We start from the raw sequence: 27,235 nt of genomic DNA, 5'->3' as shown, positions 1-27,235 counted from the left end.
AGCAGTGAAATTGGGAAACACCTAATTTGGGGAAGAGCTCCCTAGGTATGGAGAGGCAGGATAGTTGTGCTGAGGCTCCAACTAGTCCTGTCCAGGCCAAGCCAGGCACTGAGCAGCACTTCCACCACCCAGAACATGGACTCACCACCTCCTACCAGATTCTGGGCCCAGAGGGGTGGGACCCCTTGTCTACCAGAAGGGAGAAGCAGAGGCCAGCTTCCCCGTTCAGGCCCACCTCAGGTCCTGGGGTGTAGATGCAGGAAAACGCCAGATGAGGAAGGAGAAGGGAATTCAGAAGGGACTCTGCTCATGGACTTGAGTCTAAATTTAAAATAAAACAAAACCTTTTTTCAGGACTAAACTTCATACCCAGCTTTTGGCCAGGGAATGACAGGGCTACTTTCCCTGGCTCCAGTCCAATACCAGCAGGACTTATGGAATCCAGGAGTTGATATGCGTGTGTTCTGGGGGAAGGGACAGCTCTTCACTCTCAAGGTGAGGAAGCAGACAGAACCAAATCCTCCTTTACACTCTCCCCACACCCTCTAACTGAAAGGCACCTCCCTCCCTGGTCAGCCTCACTGTCCCTCAGGGGGACCATCCACTGGAGGACCAACCATGAACTGTGGCTCCTCCCTAACCACTCCACATCCAGCCAGGTTTGGGTACCTGTGTGGGCCAACCTCCTTTTCCCCAGGAGAGTTAAGACACTAACCACAAGATAAAAGTCACTTAGAGGCCTCCTCCACTTGCCAAATAAAAAAGACAAAACCAAATAGACACAAACACAAATCAAGGAGAGACATACACGATGTGAGGGGCCCAGAGGCCCCAACAGGTCTCTGGCTTCCCGGCATGATACATTCTTATGTAATTCAGGAACAGGGGCTCTAGGGCCCCTGTGGGGAGTGGGAGTAAAAAAATACAGAGACTATAGTCTCCCTGTGGGTTCCCAGGCAAGGGAGGGGCAGACTCAACCTCTCACAGTTTTTTTTTCTGTTTTTGGTTCCATATCTGGTCCCCCACTGGGACTGGTTCCAGATGGTCCAGCCCTTACTCTGCCCTTGAGGACTGCCCCCTCCACCTTCCTAGCTAGTGGGAGGGCCCCTGGCTGGAAATGCCCCAGACACTTCTGGTGGGACCAGTAGGACAGAGTCTACCAGGGGAGATGTCTGGGAGAGGCAAGAAGGAAGACGGGCAGTTCTCAGACACGGTCCTCTTGGTGGCCGGTCTGCCCTGTGTGCTCTGATCACTGGCACGGGGCATAGAGGTCCCAGCCTTCATCCCTTGAGGGGCTTGTCGGCTCCTCCGCTGGGGCTGCTGGCGCTGTCACTCTTCTTCCTGCGCAGGCTCTCAATCCAGCTGGAGCTGGAGCGGGTAGTAAAGCTGGAGAGTGCCAGGGAGCTGAGTCGCATGTTTTTGCCAGACATTATGAGCTCCCCAAAGCCTTCCTGGTGGGAGAAGGCATAGCCAGAGCGCCGGGATCCTGTGCGACCCACCCGCCGCATGCAGCGGTGCTGGGCCTTCTGTTTCTTCCTCACCAGCTGGGTGTAGCGGACCTGGCAGAGGGTGGAAGAGAAGCACAAGGAAGGAGCCACCTTCAGTGTGGCAGTGTCAGACACCACCACCGAGAAGGGACCCAGAACCCCCAGGACAGGACAGCATGGGGTGTCTGTCCCAAGGAACGCCACCAACACATAAGAGTCATGAAGCCCAAAAGCTGCAGCTGCATGAGTGCTTGTGCCAGAAGGGCTTTCAGACACACCCAGCTTCTCACCGTGTCAGAGAGATCGGGCTTCAGGTTCAGCTTGAGGAATCGAAAAGCAACTACAGGCATGATGCAGACTACCGTGGTAAGCACGATGGTCAGCCACACTGTGGGCTGGGCCAGGGTGTTCTGTGCATTACCTGAAAACACAGAGGAGTCAGAGGCCTTGGGAGTTATAAAGTGGACAGGTCCCCATTTCTAATCCTGGCAGCCCCACTTCCCTAGTCTCACAACCTAAGTCATCCTGGCTTCTTGCCCCACCCTGCTCCCCAAGGAGGTATCTCCAAATTTGACTCTAGCTCCAAACTCTCCCCAAAACTTCAGACCTATTTCTTTAACTGCTTTATTTGACATCTCTGTTGTACAACTAACAGGGATCTCAATTTCAAATGGACAAAAGTGAACTATTGCTTCTTCCACCCCAACCTGCCCCATCTTCCCCAGCTCCAGAAATGCCACCCCCCACTCAGTTGCTACAACTAAAAGCCCTGAAGTCAACTTTGACTGCTCTCTCTCAAGCTCTTCATCCAATCTGTTGGCTCCATTCCAAAATACCTATGGAATTCCACAACATTTCACTGTATTGCAAACCACCATCGTTCTCACCTGGGTTAATGCTATGGCTACCCTTCCCTTTACACTTTATTATCTACAAAACAGTAACAGTGATCCTTTAAAAACATAAATCAGTTTATGGCATTTCCCTGCTCAAAGCCTTCTTAATGGTTTCCTCTCACATTAAGGTTAAAATTCAAAATTCTTAACCTGACCTATATGGGCTTAAATGATTTGGACCAATTCTCATCTCCCCCTACCCCACCGCCCCAGCCCTAGCTTCCAACTTCCATTTCCTATACACACACACGCTCCTCCACTGCCATGACCTCCTGCAAGTCCCCACCTAAGGCTTCTGTATCACTGTTTCCTCTTCCTGGATCATCCCTTCCCTTTATTCAGATTTCTCTGTGCCAATGGTCTGTCCTCAAGAGGTCTTTGCTAACTACTCTTATCCCTCTCTACCCTACTTGATGTTTTTTATAGGATTTATTAGTCCCAGACGTTATATCTATTAACTAGTAAATTATTTCTCTCACTGAAATAGGAAACCCAGGAGGACAATGCTTTTGCCTGTTTTGTTCATTGCTGCATCCCCAGCATCCAGAATAGTAGGCGACCTATCGTAGAAGCTGACTGAAGGCCCACTGAGTGAATAAATGAAAAGATCTAAAGAAAATGCCAAAACTGTAAATGCATCTTTCACCTCATGCCTCCCAACCAGCCCCTTTGCCACCCACCATGGCCACGCGATCATCGCTTCTGAACAGCCTTACACAAAGTTACTACGGTAGTTTCTTCACTGCCCATCACTGCCAGATTCACCTTTCTAAAGTAAAGTAATCCTTTGATGCCATTCCCCTCTCTTCTCAAAAAATAAAAATAAATAAAAGACTCCTGCAAGTCTGATGCAAACCTGACAGCCTGGCATTCTGACACCTTAAATGTCCTACCTTCCATGGTCTTTCTTCCACCACTTCTCAGTGGGTATTCCTGCCCCACCCTGGTTGGAGCTCTCTCCATTCCCTAGAAACAAGTGGCCCTTTCACACTTTCAGCTCTCCAACTTTGAATTTGACTCCCAATCATGGCGGAACTCACAGCAGCCTCCTGTGTAGGACTATCCCTGACGACCCTGCATACAATCACTTTGCTGACCACGACACCTGCCACCCCTTGACCTCCCTTGGGCGCTGACCTCATACAGCCTAGCAGGGCTAGTCTTCACTCTCATGGACATGGAAGCTCTCTGAGGGCAGCACCTGGGTCAGATACACCCAGCTATCCCCCCAGCACCTTGCAGAACAGCTGGCACATAAGGAGTATTGAGTAAATGCTCATGGAGTGCAGACTGGCTACCTACCCTGTTAGTCCCAGAATAGTTGTGTTTCCTCAGTGATTCAAGAGGAAGCCACCAAGACTCACCCACAAACCGGAACTGGTTGGGAAACATGTCGAAGAGCCCATTGCTATGCATGGCAAAGAGAATGGCAAAGTAAACAGCTAGGCTGCCCCAGATGAAAAAGTGGTTGATGGCCGTCCAGTAGCCTGTATCAAGCCCAATCTGCAAAAATCAGGAGCTGTCACAGACAGAAGGAGTTACCACCCCAAAACCCTGTCCCCTTCCCAGAAACAGAACTGTAGTGCCCAGGGCAGCCCCAGGGACAGGAGGCTTCCTCCTTCCAGATGTAAGGGCAGCTCCTAAACTGCCTCATACCTGTACGCTGACAACAATGACCAATGAAGTAGCCACAGTGACCGCAAAGGACTGATAGTCGGCCAGCTGGGTGCCATCATCCCGGGTGGCCTCGGCAAATACCCCATAGGGGATGAAGAACATGAGAACAGAGGTGTAGATGCCCTGGGCAATGCAGATGAAGAATTCCCGCTTGTTGAAGAGGAGGTTCAGCTGGCCTGGCTCATATAGCTTAGGGTACTCCATGCTCCGCTGCTCTGGGACGTCCTGTGTGGGGAGGATCAGGTGGCACAGGAGGCCTCAGAGGCTGCCGTTCTGACACCAGCAGACCCTGTCCCTGCCGCACCCTTTCTAAATTCTTTGACAGCTAGATTCAACCTCCAGCCAACTGCCCCCAATTAGTCTATGCTCAGCAACCCAGGGGAGTTACAGGTCAGCTGTGGTTGAGAGGGAGAATCAGCCACACCCTGTCCAGCTGGAAAAACCACCTTCCCAGGGACCACAGGCAGAGGGCACGGATGTCACATGCCGACCACTATCGGTGTGACTCCTTCACAGCAATGTCCTTCTCCCCATCCCACTTGACCATCAAACTCCCCCATACCTGATCAAAGACCCCCATAGCCAGGACTGGGAGGGAGGTATATACAATGTTATAAAGGGTGATGAAATACTGGTCATAGACGGTCTGGAAAGAAAATGGGGGGAGAGAAAGGAATAAACATGTAGTTTTTCTTCACTACAAATCAGGCAGAGGAAGGCAGCAATGTAGCATACATGGAGACCCAAGGAATTTTCTGGAACTCTATCTCCACTACTTCAACAACCATTTTTTAAATGCGTGAACCTGGCAAAAGCTAGGCCCTAAGGGACTGAACACTGAACAAAACAGATACAATCTCTGCCCTTAAGGAACTTACAGACAGGCAAGCCAGTGGACTATGAGCTCACTACCTGGGCGGAGAAGCCGCAGAAGAAGCCAAACCAGAAGTGGACCATGGTGAAAGCAAAGTTCTTGTAGAAAAAATAGCAGAGGAACTTGCACATGCGCAGGTAGGACCAGCGCCCATGCACCAGCAGGAGGCGCTGCAGAAACTTGAACTGGGAGAAGGAGTAATCTGAGGCCAGGACAGCCTGGATCCCTTCTTGCCCACTGATGCCCACACCAATGTGAGCCGCTGCAGAGACAAGAGGGGAAAAGAAGGTGAAGATGGCTACACACCTGAGAATCCCACCAACTTACAGTTCCCCTTCCTCATTAGTCTTCCCTGGTCCCAAGGCCTCATGGCGCCTTCTGTCCTCCCACCAGCCCCCACACCTGGACAGTCCGTACTCACTTTTGATCATGCTGACATCATTGGCTCCATCCCCAATGGCAAGTGTCACAGCCTTCTTGTACTTTTTAACCAGTTCCACCACCTGTGCCTTCTGCAAGGGGGTCACCCGGCAACAGATGACAGCTTTGCAGGCACAGGCTGTCTCCAGAAACTCCAGCTCCATGTCTGCCTCCAACGCATGGGCCTGCAACACAGAGAGCCCTGAGAGATCAGCCTCCCCCAGGAAAGACACAGGAATCAGCCCTGCCCAGTCCCCTTAAAAACTACAGCCCCTCTGATGTCAAAGGAAATGAGAATAAGGTAATATATAAAAGGCATACAGAGAGAAGTGCTCTCTGGAAAAACACTGCCCAAGCTAAGAATGGCAACACTTACCAGGCTGTGTCCATTGATGACCAGGGCATACTCCCCAGCCACGGCTTCCAGGACAGAAGTAAGCTTGGAAGAAGAAAGTTGCTCATGGTAAGTAAAGCCATTGCCTATGGTGCGGGACGGGTCCATCATCTTCTCCCGGGCTTTCCTGTGAAGGGGAAATGAAACTGTGGTCTCCTGGGACAGGAGCAGGGATTCAAGCCCAATCAGGGCCCAGAAAGCCCTGCCCGACCCATGTTCACAATGCAGAGCACCTGCGGTCTCAGGCCTCTTTACCTGAGCTGCTCCCGCACTTCCAGGACGGTGTGGCCAGTGACCATGAACACCTCTGACATGTCATCCGTCAGCATCTTGCAGGAATAGCCAATGTTCACAGCCGTCTCTACCAAGAGAGAATGCAGGAGCTACGAGCAGGCCCCCAACAAAGTCAGCACTCCGCTGCCTGATATCCTAGGCTCATGCAAGGACCCAATGGGGCTGCTGTCCAGATGCAATTTCCTCTGCCCTGCTGGACTCTAACCTTGTTTGTCTCCGGTGAGCACCCAAATCTTGATGTTGGCCAATGTCAGGAGGGCTATGGTCTCTGGAACCCCTTGCTGAAGTTTGTCCTCAATGGCTGTTGCACCCAGCAGCTGAAACACCACAAGGGTCCCTGGCACGAGAGTTCCAGACACAAGCCTTCCTTGCTCACCCTTGGCCCATTCTGTAGCCCATACCATCATGTCACTTTCAATCTCCTCGTAAACGCTGGCCAGCCTGTCTTCCTGGCTGTCCTGGGCCAGGCTGGCTTGGAGTCGTCTACCAGCCCACTCCTCATAGTATTCTTCATCCAGATCCTTGTAGGCCAGTACCAGAGTCCTCAGCCCTTCCCCTGCATATTCCTAGAGGCAGAGTCAAGAAAGTTACCCCTCACCCTCTCCCACAATACTGAGAGTAGCAGAACCACAGGGTCCCTCCTCTCCTCACACCTACATTCAGGTGGTCAGTGGTGGTGTTGAGCAGCTCTTGGGTGGAGTGGTGGAGTCTGTCCAGCAGAATAGTGTCAGCCCCTTTGCAGTAGAGTCGGATCTTCCCCTCTGGGTTTCGCACTGAGTGAGGTGGGGGAGAAAGTCCCAGAAAAATTCAGGCAGGTGAAGACCCCAACATCAACATATCAACAAGGGTCACCCAGCACACCTCACCCCATTCCAGGCCTGTATGCTGCCCCGAATCCTCTAGCACCTGGTCCTGGCCTCACCTATAACCGACATCCGCTTTCGGATATTGTTGAAGTCCAGGATGGCCAGCAGCTGGTAGGTGACGGCTGTGCCCATCTCATGGACAGTGATGGTCTTGGGAGTACGAGAGCGGAATACAAAACCAAAGTTCCTGGCTGCAGTGACCAGGGCCCCCTCGTCCGGGGACTGGGCTTTGTAGTACAGCTCCCCTGGGTGGGAGGAAGAACACATGTGATGTAAGTAGCCACCTTCTCAGTCACATGTCCCACCCAGGAACCCCCAGCCAGCCACAGTGCAGAGCAGTACCCGAGCTTAAAGACCTGAGTCAGGTAGGGGAGAGCACAAAGCCAGCTCTGCAGCTTACCTTCATTCTTTTCTTCTGACATAACAGTATGACACAGGGAGAGGAGGCGGAAGAACTCATGGATGTAGGGGTCCCCCATCTTAACAGCCTCCAAGAGTGTGGGGTCCCAAAATAAGAACTTCTTGTCAGCCAGAGGATTAAAGGAGAAGTCGATGGGTTCAGGCCTCTGTGGCAGATGAGAGGGCGATTAGCAAAGAGTGGGTCGCCAACAGGCAGTATCCCAAGGACAGTGCTCCCCACCCTATTGTTTCCTGCCCTTCCAATTCTCAGTAGGGGAGTCCAAGATCCTGTCCACTATGGACCTCAAAATTCCCACTGCTACCAATTCTTCCTTAAAATATGAATTTCTTTAAGCAGATTCCATCTCCTGACCAGATAACACATCACTCCTAACTATACCAACTGTTAATGGTCACCTACCCTATGTTTAATTGGCATACAGAATAACTGTGGAGGCTGGACCTTACCTCTCCCAATTCAGCTTTGTGCCCCAGGACATCGAACACATCACCTACACACAGCCAGGACAGAAGAGAAGCAACATCAGAGCTACAGTTCCCTCAGAGCAAGGGTAGAAACCTCCAGCACAGAACCCCCCCACACACACAGGTTCATGAAACCCACAACCCTAATCGTTGAGCAAATATCACACAGAATCACACTACTGACTCAAGGGGCAGGTGGAAACATGCACCCTGGATCCTCAGAAGCCCAGGACTAAAAATCATGGCATCTGCTGCTCCCCATCCCTGTCCCTATGACTCTGCCCCCACCTGCTTGCCTCCCAGGGCAGCTTCTATTTTACGACCCTCCCCTAAGGGCTCCCAGGCCTCCTAGGTGCCTTTCACCCTTTAGGCCTACACAACAGACAAAGCCTCACACACTGGCCGTAAGGCCTGGGTTAGTATAGAAAGCAGTTACAAGAAGGACTCTCTCTGCATAAAAGTCAGACATCACATGCCCTGCCTCAAGCCATCCCAGCAGCTCAGCCACAAGGCCCCTGCCAGAGGGCCACACTAGAAAGACCATGGTCACATTCCAGAGACTCACAAGGCCCCTGAACAGCAACACAGGGTGAGTCTAGCACTCCACCGGGGCAGCCAAGATCCAACCTGGCCGGGACACTCAGAGGCCAGTGTCTCAGGCTTCACTTCAAACAGCCAAGGTACTCCCTTACTGCCTAGAGCTGAGACCAGGGTGAGAGTGTCAGTGATGAGAGGGAAGCACTGTCAGTGTATGCTTCCTGACATGGAACACAGACTGGGCCCTTTCAAGGTCCCACAGACTCCAGTAGGAAAGAAGTAAAAACCCAAATGTCAAGACAACTGTGGGATGCCCGGCTGTTGTGGCTCAATGGATTGAGCATTGTCTCATGTACCAAGAGGTGACTGTTCAGGGCACATGACAGGTTGCAGGCTTGATCCCCAGTAGGGGCCATGCAGGAGGCAGCCCATCGATGTTTCTCTCTTATCGATGTTTCTATCTCTCACTCTCCCCTTTTCTCTCTCTCTCTAAAATCAATAAAAACATTTTTAGCCCAGCTGGGCATGGCTCAGTGGTTGAGCGTCAACCTAGGATCCAGGCCATCGAGGTTCAATTCCCTGTCAGGGCACATGCCCGGTTACGGGCTTGATCAATGACTGTCATCATTGATGTTTCTGTCTCTCTCCCTCCCACTCCTTTCCTCTCTCTGTAATCAATAAAGATATATTTTTAAATAAAAAATAAAATAAAAATAAATTTAAAATAAAGTAAAAAATAAAAATAAATAAATAAAAACATTTTTAAAAAATAGAGCTAAAATTTAAAAAAACAAAAAGACAACTGTGGGAGCCCCAGGATCACTCTCCTTCTAGGCAAGATACAAGCCCTTTTCTCCAGTGGCACCACCTACCATAGCTGCGGCCATTGATAGAGCATTTGTTGAAGACCATGATGTTCTGGGTAAGGGTGCCTGTCTTGTCAGAGAAGATGTACTCCACCTGGCCCAGCTCCTCATTCAGCGTGGTTGTGCGGGCCTCTGCAGGCGTCCGCTTCTTCATGCAGAACATCTTCTTGTCCCAGTTGATGAAGTAGCTGTGGCCCAGGCGAATGACCTCCACACTGCACAGGAGATGGAAGTAAGGCTTGGTAGGAAGGGAAGGAGGTGCCCTACCCACACAGGCCTTCACTGCAGGTGCTCCAGCTTGGGAGAAACGAGAACAGAGTGACACCTGGGCATGGGAACCCGGGTGCAGAAGGGCAAGGAGAACCTGAAGGTGAAGCCAGCCACATAGAGCCGGCAAAGGAATCCCCCAACCCGACCCTCTGATGCTCTCCAGATAAAAAGGTGCAAAGGGTCTAGGCAGGCGGGGCAGACACAGGTAGAGGAGAAAGAGGGACTGGAGACAAGGCATTCGACCAGCTCTTACCTCAGGACTAATAATACAGAAACCATGCAGAGAAAACAAGAGAAAATATGAGAGGGAAGGAAGAGAAAAAAGAGAAAAGTAATGAGGGCGCTGCACGTGCCACAGCAACACAGGTGCCACCTCAAAAGGCGTCACAGTGGGGAGAGGAAACCAAAGAGGCTCTAAGCCCACTCCTCGCTGCCCCAACACAGCTGACACTCTCCTTCCACTGGGCTCAGGGCTCCACAACCCCAACTCTGTGGCTTTCAGAAAGAACATGAGGCCAACTCCAGAAGGGAGCGGGGCCTCAAAAATCTGGGCAATACCAGTTCACAGTGGCATGGTGCTTTGAGCATCCCAAGGTTTGTCCACACCCTCTTCTTTGTTAGATGTTTCCTTTGGGATATGGACTGTCAGTGTTTCAGAAAGGGCTCTGTGTTTAGGTCCACTATAGCCAAGTAATGGGGCCACATCTGGAATCCTGCTCCTGACCTGAGGCTGCTATCAGGATCCAGTTAACAGGCAATACTGAGCTGGCTGGAAATATCTTTATGGCCTTTTTCCCAATCAGCTGATCAAGCACCAACCTCAACCCCCGTCTCCCCTAAACACACGCACTGTTAACTTGATGAGACTTAGAAAACTTTCTTAGGTAGCTACCACGGGCTTGAATACAAAACACAGGCAGCAATGCCCAAAGATGGAAAAAAAAATTAGGTTGGAAGAAAACATTTAAATAGTACTGAAGAATCAGAGTTACAATGATAATGATGGACATGCTACCACCCAATATTTGTAGAGTAATTTAATTTTTAAGCTATTTTCCAATCTAGTATCTTATATCAAGACATCCCTATGAAGAAGGTGGGCCAGGTATTATTATTCCCATTTTACATGAGAAAGCTGAGGTCTCCAGTGATTGTGGATTTACCTGAGGTCAAGTGACTAACGAGAAGGCAGGACCAAACCACAAACCTCTCAGTCTCCTCTTAGTGTTCTAGGAAAGCCCTCAGCACAGGAACTCTATCTCCTATCACTGCCACCAGCACTAGGATCCGGGGGCTAGTGGGGAGATTTAAGGACTATCTGAGGAATCTGTATGAACAAAAAAAATGGCATATGGGAGGAGTTCTCAGACTCCATAAAGCATTTCCTTAAAAAGTTGCAGGTTCACTTATCTCAAGTGCAGGGCACTAAGTACAAAAGAAAATCTCTTTCTTCGGCGACTCTTTCTTCCTCCTCTTGCATCTCCCTTTTCCTGTTCATTCTCGCTGGTACAGCCCATTACCATCTCTTTACTGCAAGCATCCTAAATGTCTCCTTGATCCTATTTATGCACACCACTACCTGCCAACACTTCCTAAAATATTCTTAAGAATTTTTTTTAAAGAATCCTTTAATAGTTTACTAAGTACAAAGGCCAGAGGCAAAAATTCAAGACCCTCCACAATCAGGAACAAACTTATGTTTCCATCTCTCTGCCCCACAGCCAAACTGTTCTGTGACCATTCCCAGGTTCCCATATCCGAGCCTGTGTTACTAGCCCTCTTCCCCAGGCTTTACTTTCACCCATCCCAGCCACCACTCAAAGCCCAGTTCAACAGCCACCTCTTCAGAGGTGTCCTTCCTGATTAATTGTGTGGGGACAGATGCTCTTCCATCTCTCATGGCACTTTGTGCCTCTCACATGGTGTCTCAGTGTCTTACACTGTTTGTATCTCCCCTCCCCTACCAGTCTGCTGCTTTTGAAGGCAGAGGCCATGTTCTACATCTCTGCGTCCCCTTGCTGTACACATAAGACTGTAGGTAGAATGACTTCTAGAACACTTGTTCTCATTTCCTGTTATCACGTGTTTAGAACTTCCGTCCTCTCTAAAGTGCTTAAAAGGAAGGAGATTCATTCCTACATCTTTGTATGTGCCATGCACCTAACATGCTTCTTTGCACAAAGATGGCATGCAACAAACATGTGCCAAATAAATCAGCAGTTTTCACTCTATACAGTCCGAAGCGCCTGGAAACTGTGGTGAAGTTAGCTCTGCACACAAAGATAAAGAGATAATATAAAATGTTCACAGCACAGGAAGAAGAGGACACCACATTCCTTCTCAAGGATTTCATCTTCATAGAAAAGGGAAGTTTGCCAAGGGACAACCCGAGCTCCCTGGAGAGACCCCAGGCATAGAAGGCACATACCTGACATAGAGCGATATGGGCACGACGGTGTTAAGGATGATGATGTAGGACCAGAAGGAGAGGAAGCCAGAAAAAAAGGCACTGTCTACTGCCTCATCCCAGGGCAGGTAGACCTGGAAGCGCATCCCGACCTCGTGCTCCCAAATGGCATTGCCAATGGCCAGGATCACCCCCATGCAAACCAAGAATCCAAAAATCTGGGGAGGAATGAGAAGCAGAGGTGAGGCTGCCACTTAGGAAGCCCTCAAAACCAAGTGTGTCCCTGAAGGTCATCATTCATACCTGAACCCTCAAAAGCTCAGGCATCTTTAAAATGGTGGCATGCTCTAGTGGGAAGCGCCCAGAAGTGGTGACAGGTTCTAGTCTGCCACCAACCATCACATGGCCTTCTTTCTGAACATTTTTCCCATCTGGATGATGGGGAAGCTGAAAGTGTTGTGTAGCTCCCCATCTGACATCCTAGAACCCTTATGAGGCCTCAAAGGTGGTAAAAGTGGGGGAAAGCTGCTTTCAACATTCCAAAGAAGCTTACTGGAAATCACCATTTACTTGAGCTAAGCCACCATAAGCCAACAACAATGCCAAATTTCTCTCATGTTCATTATCTCATACAGATTGCCTCCCCCCGCCCCCCACTGTTTTAAACCAGGAAATAAATTGTATTTTCATAAATGTAGATTTCTTGATAGCCAAAAATCTTATAAAGCTTGTAGTCCTTGAAGAAGGATCCTAAGAAAACTTTGGAGGTTAAAAGGAAAAAATGGAGACCACTGTCTGACTTCATACATATATTTGCCATGCTGCCTTCACTCTTGAAGCTTTAGAACAAAATAGAAACCATCCTGGTGCCCAAGGACCGCCAGAGGGCAATGTAAGCCTCTGTGTGATAGACAGCCACTCTCCCTCAGGTGGGGCTTCTACAAGACCTTTAAGGCCAGGGTGGAGACCGTCTCACCAGAGGCTGGCCTCAGACTTTGCAAGCTGGCATGTGGGGGGCAGGCAGCAGGCAGTGGGGCACAAGATGGGGAGGAGAGAAGGGGAGAAGAGCCTGACAAGGAGTTCAAATTTCTAGCCAAACAAGAGAAGGATTCAGGAATCGCCAAAAACTAAAACAGGAACTTTTCCTTTGGGATCCTTCGCTCTTAGAAGTCAGGCGAAAAGACCCCATTAGACCCCGTTCTTCATCCTCCAAATGGAAATTTTTCTTTTAATTCCTTCTCCATCCCCATGAAGGCCTCCTTGTCCCAGGCAAAAGCAAACAGAAGGTCACATGCTACACTAAGTCATCATCATAACTGGAATCCAGAGAAAGGAAGACTTGTTTTAGCTTTAAGTTGTTGATTCACACACGTTCCAAAGGTTTTTTAAATAATATCTTCCAAGGAGCCTGAAATAAACACTGCCTTTGAGTGACTGACCTGCCAGTGCCTTTAAAGCCAAAACCTAAAGCTTGGCTACTGATCAGGGAAGAGAAATGGGAGCAAAGGGAACTGCCCCTGGAGAACCAGCAGGGCAGGGCTGGGAAATCGTATGTAGGAAGCCTTACCCAAAGCACCAGTGTATTCATTAGGCGATCAATACTTGTTCTCTTAAATTTCGTCCTGCCACTGTTCTGCATCAGCTTAGTGTCAGGACCTACAAAGGAAAAGGAAGGGCTAGGAAAGCCAAATAAGGAAACTGCCTCTGGGCTTCTGCCCAAGTCCCCAGACTACAGGACATCAGAGTGGAAGAGAGACACGGGCTGGATGGACAGGAGGCTTGAATTCAGGGCTGGAGGCTTTTTACCTTATACATGGTACCAGTCCACTCAGTCTCCTCCCACATCCCTAAGGAAGAGCTGAGAAACCAACTCTTACCCTTCTTTCTTTGGATCCTAGGAGGCTCACCTGCAAAGATGACCAGCCCGAAGCACCACTCGGTGTTCCGCAGCACGCAGCCCCGCAGCAGCATGTTCTGGTTGCTCAGGGGGAACTTGTTCTCCTTCCAGTAGAGCATTCCACTGAATTTGTCCAGCTTGTTGTTGGGAGGTTCGCAAATTACTTCACCTGAATAGAAGACAAGCGTGACACTGCTCAAGGTGCAGTCTGTAGCCTGACCATGAGACAGCAAAACAGAAAAAGCAGCTGAGGGAGAGGATGTTAGGACATGGGCCTACCTAGTGGGACTGCTAGTGGGACTGTAAGCTGATGGGAAAGGAATGAGACAACATACACTAATATTAAGAATACACGTACCCTTGGACCCAGTAACCCCACTTTGGGGACTCTATTCTACAAAAATAATAGCACAGGTCACAATTTTTATTGAAGCATTATTTAAATAGAAAGACTAGAAACAACAGAATGGTCAAGGAATAGTTGAATAAATTGTGATACATCAATTCTATGAAACAATATGCAGCTATTAAAAAGAATGACATAAATTTCTTTACATGGTAACGTGATAAGATAATGATGATGAATAGGTAAAGAAAGACAGGTCGCAGATTATGGTACAGTATGATCCCATTGATTTATGTTTGTATAAACATAGAAAAAAGTGTGAATGAAAACATACTCAACTGCCAGTTAACCTGATTGCCTAAGAAGAGTAGAAGTGGAAGACAGGAGAGCTTTTTCCTGTACACACTGCACAGTTTGTCTTGTTAAAAGGAACATATATCACTATTCTGAACTGAGTAAGAGTAAGAAACAAGAATAAGCTGAGCCACGACTAGTGTTGCTCAGTGGTTTTAGAACATCAGCCCATGCACCAAAGGGTCTTGGGTTCAATCCCCAGCCCAGCTGGGACATGTGCAGGAGGCAACCAATTGATGTGTCTCTCTCACATTGATGTTTCTCTCTCCCTCTCTCTCCTTCTCTCCCTCCCTCCCTTCTACTCTCTCTAAAAATTAATGGAAAAAAATATCCTCAAGGACTAAAAAGAAAAGAAAAAGAATAAGCTGAAGTTTTCTCAATAAGCACAGCAAAGAGGGGGTTATCATTCTTGAAGATCTCTTGAAATGACTGTCAATTCAAAAATAAGTGATAGCCACCTGGCATTCCTGACACCCCCACCCCCACCCCCAAAAGAGTTCAGGGAGCTGTATAATCACAGCAACAAGAAGCCAAAAAGAGGAAGTGCAATTTAAACCCTCAAACCCAACCACCTCCTCTTCCTGAAAGCTAGTTTTCCAAAATTACTCACCATCAAACTTGGCAAGCTTACTGATGTCTCCCAATTCTGAGGTGACTGGAATCGCCTGACGCACTTTCATGTTGGTCTCTCTGGAAGGACACCCAAAGTCTTACTTACCCAAAGTTTTCCAAAAGGTACACATCCCAGACCTGGGAACCCTTTTCCAAAACAAGTATTTTTACCCCTACAGAGGCAGAAGGAGAGGTATGACAATAAGCATGCAACTCACCCATCGAGTTCTGCTGTCTCTATGTAACACAGCCCATGAGGCTCACTGCTGGAAAGTAGGAGGAGATCCGCCTAGAAAGAAAACCTAATGAAAATCCCAAAAACCCAGTCCTCCACCCCCAGTGGACTCTTTGATGATCCTTCCACCAAGCATTCTTAGCTTGCTTAGTCCCAAGCATGTAAATGGCCAGAAAGGAGCCAGTTCTAATCATACTAACATGACACAGAAGCTTCTCATTCAAGAAAGTTTCCTTCCAAGGGTGTTTAAAAGGCAGCAATAAGTCAGGGGAGACTCATCCTTTCTGCCAAAGGAAACACACTGCAGGCCCAGAGGGGCACCTGGTCCCTTACCGCCACAAACTGGTTATTTTCTAGCTTGATGATATCACCAACACAGACATTCATCCACTGCTCCTGCTGGAGGCTGAGGCAATGAGAAGACAGAGAGGAGGCTGTCAGCAGCTAGATAAGCTCCTAGGAAACCCCTTCCCCCCAAGGCCTTCAGTCACCAATAGGCACTCACATTCCATTGATCAGCACCTGAGACTGACGGTTATTCACCTGGTTATCACTCTTGTGGCGGAACTAAAAAGAAGGAAACTAAGAAAGGTAAGACACCTTTTCCTACCCCAAGGGATTTAGATGACCAGTGGAATGCAGAGCATGCTGGGTACCACCTATACATATCTGTTCACAGATCTACTCTCTCTCTGCTTCCCCTTCCCTACTCCTGGCCAAGATATCATGAATCTAGCTGGACCAGGTAAGGGATGGCAATGAAAACAACTCACATAGTCATCAGTGGCATCTTTAACAGCTGTGATGGTGAGGACAAGAACCAAAGGCACGATGGTGGTGAACCAGGACAGGGACGAGATCTGTGGGATCAACTGAAAACAGGAAAGAGAAGGCACACCTCTGAGGCCCCATCCTATGCCTTCTTTTCCCCTCGACCTTTCTCTTCCTTGACTGTATTTGACTTTGTGAGTTGCAAAGGGTCTCCCACAGGTTACTTACCTGCAGAATGAGAAGGAACAGGAAGTAGGTATTGGCAACTTCCTGGAACTGCTCAAAGAGGTTGACAGGCAGGAAGGTGAGAATATTGTACTTGGAGGTCTTGATGCAGTTACTCTATGGCAGTGGGAGAGAAGATAATGAGGCAGTCTCCAACCCCAACCCAGAACCAGACTGAGGCTGCCTTCTCCATCTACACTGCCCCAAACCTCAGCCCCCAAAAGCCAGCAACCACAGGTGTGGAAGGGGAAAAGAGCAGAAGAGAAGGGAGCCTCATGGGGTCAATGTAACCGCATCACTGACAAGTGAAGGCATGAAAAATTCAGCACAGTAACAGATGGAGAGTGGTGAGGAGGCTGCCATCCCCTCTCCCAAGCACTCTCCCAGTCATAGGATATTCCTGCACATTTCCCCTTTCCAGCTCAGGAGAAGGGTTTGAACAGGTGGTCTAGAGCCACTCACCGCATACTGGAATTTCTCATTGTATTCTCGGTCATTGGCCCGTGCCCTCCTTTCTTCTTCTGCAACAGAATGATATTGCAATCAGGAGGAGCAAACTAAGGCCTGGACCAACAATTTGTCAGGCCCACCCCACTTTGTGGGGTTTCCACTGAGGGCCCTTGATTCTTTCCACAGTATACAGTTTTAAGGAATTAGCGCCACACCTGAGGTGTCACTAAATTCTTCCCTCTAGTCCACCTCTCACCACTAGCCGGACTGCTGGGCTCTGCAGGCATTACATTCACAGAACAAAATGCCTTCTTCTTTCCTCACCAACAACCGTCAAGGTCTTCCACTGGGGGCACTCAGTTCCTCTCCTCACCCCGTTCATTAATGGTCTTAGGCATTAATGGTCTTGGGAATCCCCAGAGGAATAGCAACTGGAGACACAAAGCTTCCCTCCCCTGGGAACCCCTACAGATCTAGCCATGGTACCACCCTCTCCTAACCTGGGGGGTGAGGTGGGGTGGGTGGCACTACAGAGGGTCACACTGCCCTGGAACTGCTCTGCGGCAGCATCCCAGCCCCACGTGCAGTCTCCCCTACAGGAGCCTCTGCCTGTCACATGTCACCAGAAGTGGCTTCTGACTGGCCCACAATGACATCACCTTATTTTAAAGCTCATCTTCTAGTAGAAGGGGGGTCAGGGATGTGGGTCATGCAGACTGAGACAGACATGAAGGAGAAAGGAATGGGACGTACTTGAAACAGCTGCTCTCTGACTGTAATCTTTCTTGTGCCATCTGCACACATTTCCCCTAAATAATATATTTGTCACTAACTGAGTGACAAATGCCCTACACCTATCCAGAACCTCCACAGATCTGGAACTGTAGGCACCAAGTTCAGGTACAGAACATGGGGTCTCTTACGAAGGTTTCTCCAGCCCATCTCCCAGGGTCACAATTACCACAGGCTGAAAATGGGGGCATCCTGGTTAGGCAGTAAACACAATGCCTTAAACCAGTCCTGCAGCCAAACGCAGTATTCCACACCCCCTCCCAAGACCCCTGCAGAGCACACTGCAGTAACAAAACCTCAGACCACAACATCCTCTGCCTACCCAGAGCTCTCCTTCCTTGTCATCACTTTACTGCCAGAAACTTCCCCAGAGGGGACCCCCGGGCTGAGAACTCTTCTAAGTCACCAAAGACCATGCAAAGGGAGAGTTAGGGACCAGACCCTTCCGAGCCAGGACCTCTGGGTCTGGAAAGGAGAGGAACGGGGAAGGTTGGGGGAGGCAGAGGACACGGGAATGTAAGGGTGGGAGAGGAAAAATTATGGGCTCGGGAGAGCTGCCAGTTGCTGCCTCCCGTTACCTGTCCCCCAAGAGGGCTTCTTTCGGCTCCAGGAGGGGGGCGCCCCGGCCCGGGCCCACTTCTCTGGCATCTCCTTGGGGACTGTCATGATCCCGGTTTGAGCGGGGAAGGGCGGCCTGGTTGTTGGTCGGTCCTTGGGCTCAGCAGCGCCGATGGGGCGGCCCCCCTGGGAGGCGCAGGAGCTGCGGCCGCTCAGAGGGGAGCCCGGGCCGTCGGGCGCACGCCCCAACTGCAGCCCCAGCCATTCTCTCAGCCTCCCTCGCCCGGGGACGCCACGCGCCCAATTACGCTGCGGCCGCCAGCCCGGATGCCCCCGCAGACATCGAGAGCTGAGAGGTCCAGAGCCCCAGCGCGAGTCCCGGGCTCCGCCCCGCCCGCTCCCACTGCAGGGCAGCTGCCTGCCAGTGCCGCGTAGGCGAAAGCGCGCGCCCAGCCCCGCCTCCCTGCCCGGCCAATGCGGGTGAGGGGACCACCAGTGCTGTAGGGGGCCACTGCTTCCGTCCCACCCCAATCCCTCCCGCAGGAAAACTTGAAGGACCTGGGTGGATGGGAAGGGAGGGGAGAAAAGAGGGAGACAGGAGGTGTGAGGACAGACGGGAGATGGAAACACAGCTCCCCAGGCCAGAGAATAGGAGCTCCAGGTACCCCAAGATAAAAGTCTGTGTGTTTAGGGCTAAGGGGCAGGTACTCAGCACCTTCCCAGAGAACCCAGCTTAGGGATCATGGGAAAGAATTAGGTTTCCTAGGCTCCCCCAGGATGGGTAAGAGTTCCAGTCTACCCTCCTTCAGACTTATTACCAGTTGTCCCTCTCCCTTTTGCTCCCTGAGCCATAACACCCACTCTTGATAGCCAACACCACCCCCCAACTCCTGCCTGTCTTACCTGGGGGGCGCTTTTTTGCACACAGTGCCATCTCACCCAGCAAGGTCCCAGCAATCCCATGGGAGACCCTGCAGGAAGGTGACATGTGGATCAAGAACCTGAGGGTAACCCTTCATTCCCCTCTTCAGATTCCCCTGAAGGTTCTCTTCCCCAGTTCTAACTTTGCCCCTCCATCCCAGCCTTACCCACCAACACCCCGCTCTTAGTGTCCTGATGGGTCCTTGAGAAAGGAGATTTCACCACCACCTCCCCCCATGCCTCTGCCTTGGCTAATAGTGGGACTGACAGCTCACAAAAACCAAGACCTGCAGGGAAAGGAAGGTGGCAGGGAGAGGAGGCCAGATATTGACTGGAGGGGCACAGCTCTCAAAATACCCATTCCAGGGACAATGGATGCCCCCATGTGCCCTCCTAGAGGCAATGAGTGGTGCCTGTGTTTACTGGAAAGTAGAATTTCCACCAAAGGGTGGGGTTGAGGGAACACCAGCCAGGAAACACCTGGCAGAGCATCAGGAAACAGGGTGGGCAGGCTCTACCCTGCTCGAAAAGTTTATAACCCTCCAATCCCCCTCCCCCCATATTACTGGGGCTTTCATTATCACCTCCTCCAGAGGAGCTCACATTAGAAGCATGGCCTTCACTTTCTGCATAGTCCCCAAACCACTCCTCTAAGACTAGGTCAGCTGCCTTTCTAGACAAGCAAAGGGATCTTCCCAATCCCATGGGTACTTGAGCCTCTCTCTCCTACTCCAAGCCTAGTCCTATCAGTATGGCACTGGGTACAGGCTCAGGGAACATCAGTCAGACGGACCTCTGCTTCCTTCCATCTACCCATGTCCTTCCTTTCACCTAAAAAGGTAAAAGTTCTGGCTTACAAGACAGGGTCACAGAGCCTCACCCCTATTCCCCAGCCTGGTCCAAAGGAAACTGCCAGCCAGGTCCTGGGTCCTCTTGTCACCTCCTCTTTCTTTGTCTGGGTGGAAAGCCTTCCTCCTCCTCAGTTCCCCTGTCTACTGGGCACACCCCGCCAGCCTGTCAGCTCCAAGAGATACTAATTGCCTGTCTGCCCAACCTCTATAATTACAGACTCCGGCCACAGCCATGTCACCCAAACCAGTCCTCTCTTCACAAACTCAGACTCCCTTCCTGAACCCCAGATCAGGCAATACTGAAAGCCAGAAGTCCCTTTCCTCCCTGACCCTCCCCAACTCTGGCAGCCAAGGGTGCCTGGCTCAAGAAGAAAAACCTCATCCACATTTTAGAGATGCCAAGCCCTCCCCCAGGGCCCCCAGCCAGGGTCTCCACCCAGTCTAGTGTGAGTCATGGGAGGGTGGGGTGTGGAGGGAAAAGTCAAAGGAGAGGATGCAAGGGTGGGCATCACCAGTCCCATAGCCAGCTCCACTCTTTCAGGGAGGCAATCAAGAAACACTTATCAGCCCACAGATCTGGGTTTGAGTCCCATCAAAGAGTTAATGAAGGAGCTGCACAGCTTTTAGGAGTCAGGAGTCTGGTCACTGACCAGGAAAGTTGTTTTACCTCCAGGACCCTGGGGAGACTGAAAGCTGGCTTGGTCCCAGACCTCATCCCCTCTAGGGGGTTGCACTAGGAAGGGAAAGGGAGGGGGAGACCTGGGAACAGGGACTCCTCTCACTTCTCCTTACTAGTCTCACATTCAGGACCATTAGCCGCCATGTAGCCCTGCCCCCCTCACCCTGCCCCAGCCCCCTCCGCAGCCACATTTGGGATAAAAATAGCCAGCTCTGGGAAGAAGGCAATGCTCCATGGAGGAAAACCGCTCCTCCTCTAGGGCTGGCCCCTGCTCCCTGCCAGCCCAAGCCCGGGAAGACTGACCCCCTTCTTTCAGAGGAAGCAGGCAGGGATATTTGTGGGCAAGGCAGGGGAACAGCGGGAAATGGAACCCAGGACCCCCAGCTCACTTGCCACCAACAGCATCCCTGGCCACCTTCCATCCCCGAGGACAGAAGCCAGGACTCACTCCCCAGCTTTGAGCACTCACAGCTACTACCTATCCCTGCACCCTTGCTTTTCCTCGGGCACACAAAGCCTACCGTCCCCAACTCCCTTCTCCTGGCACCCAAACCCGGGGACCCCGGTTACTCCTCTCACCCCCCCCCCCAACTCTCTGGGCCGCGCTCCTCTCCGCTGCTCCATTAGCTGCTCCTCAGCGCTCCCGAGCCCCTTGCCTGTCTCCGCGCGCCCCTCGGCACCCCATCCTCCCGTCGTGCAGACGGCCTTCCAAGCTCCCCATCCTCAGGCACCCCGCACCCTCTTCCCTCTAGTCGCCCTCTCCTCCGTCTCACCGGCTCCCGGCTCCCTGCCCCGTCCCCCCACACCCCCCGCGGGCCCGTCCGCCCGGACTCCGCGTCGGCACCCTCGTCTGCCTCAGCCCCTCGCCGGAGCTCCGGGGCTGCCCCGCCTCGCCCGGCCTCACCTCAGCGCTCAGCGCTCGGCGCCCGCCCCGGCGGCCCCGTCCGGCCCATGCCGGGGGCTGGGGCGGGGGCGCTCGGCCTGGCTCCCCGCGGGCTCCCGCCCCCCAGCTGCAGCCCCGCTCCCCCCGGGCCTCGGCCCGCTACTTTGTGTCAGTTTCGGCCACGGCGGGGCGGAAGTGACGGAGTGGGGGAGAGGGCGGGGGGCCGGAGTAGGTTTTGGGGAGAGAGCCGCCATGTTTGTGCGGGGCAGGGGGAGGGTCTTAACCCTTTCGAGGCCCAGGGGACGAGGCCGCGTCCCCGCCCACTGCCATCTCCATCCGGCCTCCAAAGCATCAATGAAACGGTCAGGAGGCGAGGCAGTTCTGAGATTTGTTTTATATGGAAGAAAGGGAACTGGAGAAAGCGGTCTTCTCTGCTAAAAAGGCGTCTCTCGGGGAGGGGCATGAGAGCAGGGGAAGCGGTGGACGAGAATTTTCCTCAGCGCCGGTCTTCCCGTAACGCTCCACTCGTTCCCCTCGCAGCCCTCTGCGCCGTGCCTTCTCTCCTCGCCCGGCTCATCTCTACTGCACCCTATCCTTGAATGACACAGCCTGAAATGTCTACGTATTGGGCTGTGCCTCCGTTTCGCCGCCTCGCTCTCCGGGTCTCTAGGCGCTTGAATGGCTGTTCCACTGCTTGCCCTCTCTTCTCGCCCCCGCCTCCCGCACGCCCTTTAGGTGGAGGCTGTTTCCCCATCTGTTCCTACTAACTAGGGGGGCGGCTGAATCTAGGCGCTGAGGTAGTGAGAGCTGGGAGTCAGGCAGTGGGGACCAAGCTTTGCAGGACGTCCCCAGGGCTATGCGCCCCACTGGACAGTCGGCCCCCACCACCCCGTAGATTCCTACGGTTTTCCCAGTCCGGCTTCCAGGGTGCGCACCCTCTGGTGGCCACTTTGAGGAATATGTTCCTGGAAGCCCGCAGGGTCCCGAAAAACGGGCTTGGGAGAGGAGAGTATGAAGACGGGACCTTATGACCTCCTCTGGGTCTGCCTGTACGGGCATCCTCCCCAGTTTAGGAGGAAGGGATGCTTAGATGAGTAAACACAGAAACTGCCCAGGTCCTTGTGTCTTAATAAAGAGAAAGAATGTCTTGTCATCAGGTCTGGGTCTCTTCAGTGTCCATGAGGGAGGTAGGACTGTTGTGGCATCTGAGTTGAGGCAGGAGTTTCCAAGTCTGAGGCTTTATACTGGGCAAACTCTAGATCCTGGGCTGGCTCTGAATCCTCAGGGTGGTGCACAGCCACCAGAAGTTGGTATGTGGCTGTGCCAAGGGTTGCCCCCACCATAGGAGCCACCACAGGCACCCACCACCAGCCATTACCAGCGCTGCAAGAAAAGGACAGAAGGGAGATATCATGGGTGACTGCCCTAGTCCTCCCCCAAAAGGACTGGAGGCAGTAACAAGAAAACTCCTTTAAGCAGTTCCTAGGGTGATGGACACCAGGAAAAGGGTGTCTTGGCATCAAAGCATAACATTTAGAGAGAAGGAGTCCCCAGGAGAGCTTAGTCCAGCCTCTTGCCTTAGGTATTATCTGAATATACCTGTTTTGCTAATGAGGTCACTAATGCCCAAAGAGGTAATATGGATCCCAGAACACAACCTCTAAACCTCACTTTTTCAGTGAAAAGGGTTAAGGGGGAAGGGCCAGAAAAAAAGGGAAAACTGAGACTTAGAGGGGGGACACTGTTAAGAGGCCAAGATAACTAAGAGGAGAAATATTTAAGCAGGGAACCCAGGGTCAGAGTGTTTAGCCGAGGGAGATGATTGGAAGGACAGCACCAGGGGAGGCCATATCGCACCTGAAGACTTCAGGGCCCCAGCCAGCCAGGTAGGTGAAAAGCCGTGGGCCCAGGTCCCGGGCAGGGTTGAGTGGGTATCCACAGTTGGCACCCATGGATAGCCCGATGGCCAGGATCAGTAGCCCCACTGCCACGGGCTCCAGACCTGCAGGCACTCCCTTATTCCGTGTGTCCAGGATGGCCAAGATCCCCACAATCAGGATCCCAGTGCCCAGAACCTTAGAGTAGACAGATACAAAAGGGTTCCCATCAGCTGCCAGATACTCCATCTGCCCTCTCTTCCCCAAACAGTCTAGGCCACCACCCTATGTCATCTGACTTTGTCTAATACAGGCAGCTGTGGGGGGTGGGGGGGGGCGGCAAAGATAGACCTAACCCCACATCCCATCCGACCCAGAGACTTAACAATAGGTTAGGGTCCCAGAGGGCAGAGGCAAAGGCCAGAGCTCTCCCAGGTCTTCCCCTCACACCTACCTGGTCCAGGAAGCCATTATTCAGGGACAGATAGGGAGCAGGGTAGGTGGCAAAGATGGAAGCTGTCTCCTTGGGGCCAGTCACAGTCAGGTTCCCATCTGTATAGTTCTGTAGGGCATCTGCAGGGGAAGGGAATACCCAGGATTTCCATCTTTCTCATTCAAAAACGTTCCAAGGAACCCCTGCCCACACACAGATGCCCCAATGTTGTTCCCTCTGTTACCATAGTAGAGAGCATAAGTGGTTCCAGAGGCACAAAAAGCAGACAGTATCTGCACCAAGCAGTAAATAGGGAGCTTGGCCCAGGGGAGGCGTCCCAGGAGGCACATTGCCAGGGAGAAGGCTGGATTCAGGTGAGCCCCTTCAAGGATCAAGAAAAAAAAACCAATATCCATTAAGTGTCACTGCCAGGCACTAACCAGGTAACATTGCTACTCCTCCCCACAACTCTTTTTTTTTAATTCTTATCTGAAGATATTTTTTCCATTGCTTTCAGAGAGAGTTGAAGGCAGAGAGAGAGAGAGAGAGAAAGAGAGAGACATGGATGTGAAAGAGACACATCAATTGGTTGCTTCCTGCATGCCCCGGGTGGGCCTGCAACCGAGGTACATGCCCTTGGCCGGAATCAAACCTGGGACCCTTCAGTCCATGGGCTGACGCTCTAACCACTGAGAAAAACCGGCCAAGGTAGATGTTAATTCTATAAGGTAGATGTTACCATTCCCATCATATAAATTAGGAAATTGAGGCTCAAGACTAAACAACTTGTCAAGGTCACACAGTGAAGCCAAGGTTTGAACCTGGGGCTGTGCTCTTTCCCCTACAGTGCTTGTGTCTCAAGGCTCCAGTCAAGCACAGTGATGTTGTGTGTTTCTGGGGAACAGCAGGTGAGGTCTGGAGCAAAGGTGAACCCCAGAAGGCTTCAGGTGGAGGACACAAGAGGGTAGCACTTACCCTTAATACCTTGCCACAGATCTCTAAGTGAGCAGAGGATTAATGTGAGGAAGGGAGATGGAGAGATACAAAAAGGGGAAGGGCTGGACTGGGCTAAAGGCATATCTCAGTCCAGGGCACTGATCAAGTTCAAGAAGATAGTGTCCATGAGTCACCTTTCACCATAACCACACACCCACACTCATGTGCATATCCTACCATGTTTAATGAACAGACCCCCTCCCTCCTTACCTGAGACATTACCACCCACGTAGATGGCTACCACAACAGCCAAAGAGCCAGCTAGAAACATGGTGAAGAAGTTGCCTTTGGTTTCTCCACTGGTGACAGCCTGGGCCACAGCCCCTTGGGTGATCAGCTGGTGGGGAGAGGAGAGATGAGGAGCAGGGAACCAGGAATAGGGAGCCTGGTGGGCCTACAGGGGAGACAGACTGGGAAGGTGAGGGGAGAAGCCAAGAGAGGTGCACAATGAACAAATGCGAGGGATCGGCAAGGAAGGAAGAAAAGCAGAGAGAGGGAAGGGAAAATAAATGAGAGAAGTGAAAAAAAATTAAAGAAAGGGAAGGGGGTGAAAGATGAAAAGGGACAGTAATAAAAATCAGTAAGTAGAAGAGTACAAGAGAAAAGAGGAGGGCGGAAAAGATGGACAGTTGAAAGGAAGCAGGACACCAGGAGAAAGATAAGAACACCGGGGGGGCACCAAAAGCTTTTGCCCACCTCCCATTACCTTCCCCCAATTACCCTGCCTACCATGAGCACAAACACAGCCAGAAACTCTGCCAGGCACTGTCGGGCTAGGAGGCTGCGGATCTGGATCCAGCCCTTGACTTCTGCCAGAAGCTGAATATAAGCCATGGTGAGGACACCCTGTCTCTGGTCACGGCTCCCTCTGTCTGCACAAGCACACTGCTACTTCACAGATATGCCTGCCAGGGGCAAAGATAAGGAAAAGACTTTAAAACCAATTACCTCAGCTCTGGACTGGCAGCTAGTACTTATGCATATGTATATGGAAAATAGAGATAACAGGAGAATGTCCCCGTGGGTAAGCTCTGTGCACCACCAGAGCCTGGAGTTTGCCCAGTCTTCTTTGTCTTTCATCCCCTTTCCTCCCAGGAGTAGCCTCTCCCTACACTGACAGATTGGGGCGAAATACTGGTGCCCCAAAGAGTATGGTGCCCTGACTCAGACTCTGTGGTAGGATTCCAGAGAAGCCCACCCAGGACCACCTCGAAGACCCAGACCCATGCAAGGCACCAGCAGGGAGCCACTGTGCCCCACAGGCTTCTCCCTTTGCATCCAGTAGACGTGGGTGAGTTTCTTGGATTTCTGGACCTCCTTGTTTTAAGGTAAGAGTCTGCCTTTTTTTTTTTTTTTAAATATATCTTTATTGATTTCAGAGAGACGAAAGGAGAGGGAGAGAGAGAGAGATAGAAACATCAACGATGAGAGAGTCATTGATCGAGCCTGCAATCCGGGCATGTGCCCTGACCGGGAATCGAACCCCCATCACAACCGCTGAGCCACGCCCGGCCGGGCTGCTTTTTTTAAATCCTCCAGGTGGAGCTAAAGGTTAAGGGTTGAGAGACCCTAGGCTAAAGATAAGAATTGAGATAACAAAGGACAGGAGGGAAAAAAGGATGGCTGCTTTTTAACTTTGGCTTTTCAATTGGAATCGCTTTCTGAGTATCTGAACAAAACCTTTTGCTGGATAGATGAGAGTCTAAACTCATTTGGCTCGAAAGATAAGGGGCAGCTTCTCTCTCCCTACTAGGCCTCTTAAACAACCAGGGCTCTTGGGACATAAAGGGCAGGGTAACAGGTCACTAGCCGAACAACTGGAGACCAGAGTAGTAGAATGAATTTTCCATCTGAGGTGATGGGAATATTAGGCACCCCTTGTATGGACAGACACAATAAGGGGAACTTCGGGTAAAGCTAGTTAAGTCTGGAGGCTGACAAATAGGGATGCCTCACTTGGGAGTGGCTTTGTGTAGAGTGGAATCCACTTGTCTGAGCGGAGTAAATCCATCGTTACAGTGCCCAGCCATCATTGTAACCGTTGTATGTACTCCACACCCTGGGTATTTCCCGGGTGATATGGAACCTGCCCTACTATGGTTCTCAGACCACAGGACAGCCCAGAGACTAGCAGGGATGGCTGTAACTCTCGGCTCAGAATTTATCTGTTTCTCCATCATGGGGAACCAGTCCATAGTACCTTGAGATAACCACTTTTGGGATGCATATTCGCCAACTAGGAGAAATTGGGCCTGAGTCCTTCAAGCTTCTTTTGCAACTTAGCCTGGCCCCATTATAAAGTGAGAAATGGAGAGGTTTGGCCACTTAAGGGCACCATTAAGTTTAATACTATCCTGCAGTTAGACCTGTTTTTGCTGTTCCCAAGGGAAGTGGATGGAGGATGAGGCCTCCTGAGATCGATGTGTCTTTTCCATGCAGCCAAACCTTTGTGGCTCTCAAAAATGAACCTCAGCTATGCACT

At 51.3% G+C, this 27,235-nt stretch overlaps 2 protein-coding genes across 4 annotated transcripts; both read right to left on the bottom strand.

The window, feature by feature from the left end:
- Positions 1 to 1,082: 1,082 nt before the first annotated feature.
- ATP8B2 (ATPase phospholipid transporting 8B2) lies at positions 1,083 to 21,512 on the bottom strand. Of its 3 annotated transcripts, XM_087827902.1 has the most exons (28): positions 21,469 to 21,512; positions 19,017 to 19,084; positions 16,776 to 16,834; positions 16,317 to 16,430; positions 16,091 to 16,189; positions 15,823 to 15,884; positions 15,651 to 15,723; positions 15,301 to 15,371; positions 15,081 to 15,160; positions 13,781 to 13,939; positions 13,441 to 13,529; positions 11,895 to 12,091; positions 9,203 to 9,411; positions 7,776 to 7,819; positions 7,309 to 7,474; positions 6,965 to 7,153; positions 6,700 to 6,815; positions 6,444 to 6,608; positions 6,248 to 6,359; positions 6,004 to 6,109; positions 5,731 to 5,875; positions 5,356 to 5,539; positions 4,973 to 5,196; positions 4,623 to 4,706; positions 4,040 to 4,285; positions 3,748 to 3,886; positions 1,778 to 1,908; positions 1,083 to 1,559 (listed from the first exon to the last, which is right to left on the bottom strand). In XM_087827902.1, exons 2-28 carry the CDS (start codon positions 19,045 to 19,047, stop codon positions 1,281 to 1,283), a joined length of 3,573 nt encoding a protein of 1,190 aa, XP_087684028.1. In that variant the 5' UTR covers positions 19,048 to 19,084; positions 21,469 to 21,512; the 3' UTR covers positions 1,083 to 1,280. The 3 variants fall into 3 exon arrangements, with proteins under 3 accessions (XP_087684028.1, XP_016077051.1, XP_016077052.2); XM_016221565.2 differs by lacking the exon at positions 21,469 to 21,512 and having other exon boundaries at positions 19,017 to 19,297; XM_016221566.2 differs by lacking the exons at positions 19,017 to 19,084; positions 21,469 to 21,512 and adding an exon at positions 18,134 to 18,362.
- A 348-nt stretch (positions 21,513 to 21,860) lies between these two features.
- On the bottom strand, positions 21,861 to 25,827 carry AQP10 (aquaporin 10). The gene is made up of 6 exons (XM_016221624.2): positions 25,483 to 25,827; positions 24,964 to 25,090; positions 24,002 to 24,139; positions 23,779 to 23,897; positions 23,305 to 23,522; positions 21,861 to 22,830 (listed from the first exon to the last, which is right to left on the bottom strand). Exons 1-6 carry the CDS (start codon positions 25,585 to 25,587, stop codon positions 22,617 to 22,619), a joined length of 921 nt encoding a protein of 306 aa, XP_016077110.2. The 5' UTR covers positions 25,588 to 25,827; the 3' UTR covers positions 21,861 to 22,616.
- Between the last annotated feature and the right edge of the window lie 1,408 nt (positions 25,828 to 27,235).

This window comes from Miniopterus natalensis, chromosome 19, assembly GCF_054644295.1.
Source record: "Miniopterus natalensis isolate mMinNat1 chromosome 19, mMinNat1.hap1, whole genome shotgun sequence".
Lineage (NCBI taxonomy): Eukaryota > Metazoa > Chordata > Mammalia > Chiroptera > Miniopteridae > Miniopterus > Miniopterus natalensis.
This window is presented reverse-complemented; position numbering and strand designations above follow the sequence as displayed.

What these genes read in the sequence shown, in the direction of transcription:
- ATP8B2 (XM_016221566.2), bottom strand. Translation starts at nt 18,221, where the DNA reads ATGACAGTCCCCAAGGAGATGCCAGAGAAGTGGGCCCGGGCCGGGGCG. An exon ending in TGAATACACTGGTGCTTTGG is followed by an intron (nt 12,092 to 13,440) that starts GTAAGGCTTCCT and finishes ATTCCTCCCCAG; the next exon opens with ATTTTTGGATTCTTGGTTTG. An exon ending in CCACCACTGACCACCTGAAT is followed by an intron (nt 6,609 to 6,699) that starts GTAGGTGTGAGG and finishes CTCTGCCTCTAG; the next exon opens with GAATATGCAGGGGAAGGGCT.
- AQP10 (XM_016221624.2), bottom strand. Translation starts at nt 25,587, where the DNA reads ATGGCTTATATTCAGCTTCTGGCAGAAGTCAAGGGCTGGATCCAGATC. An exon ending in TGGCTGTGTTTGTGCTCATG is followed by an intron (nt 25,091 to 25,482) that starts GTAGGCAGGGTA and finishes TCTCCCCACCAG; the next exon opens with CTGATCACCCAAGGGGCTGT. An exon ending in CACTTATGCTCTCTACTATG is followed by an intron (nt 23,898 to 24,001) that starts GTAACAGAGGGA and finishes CTTCCCCTGCAG; the next exon opens with ATGCCCTACAGAACTATACA.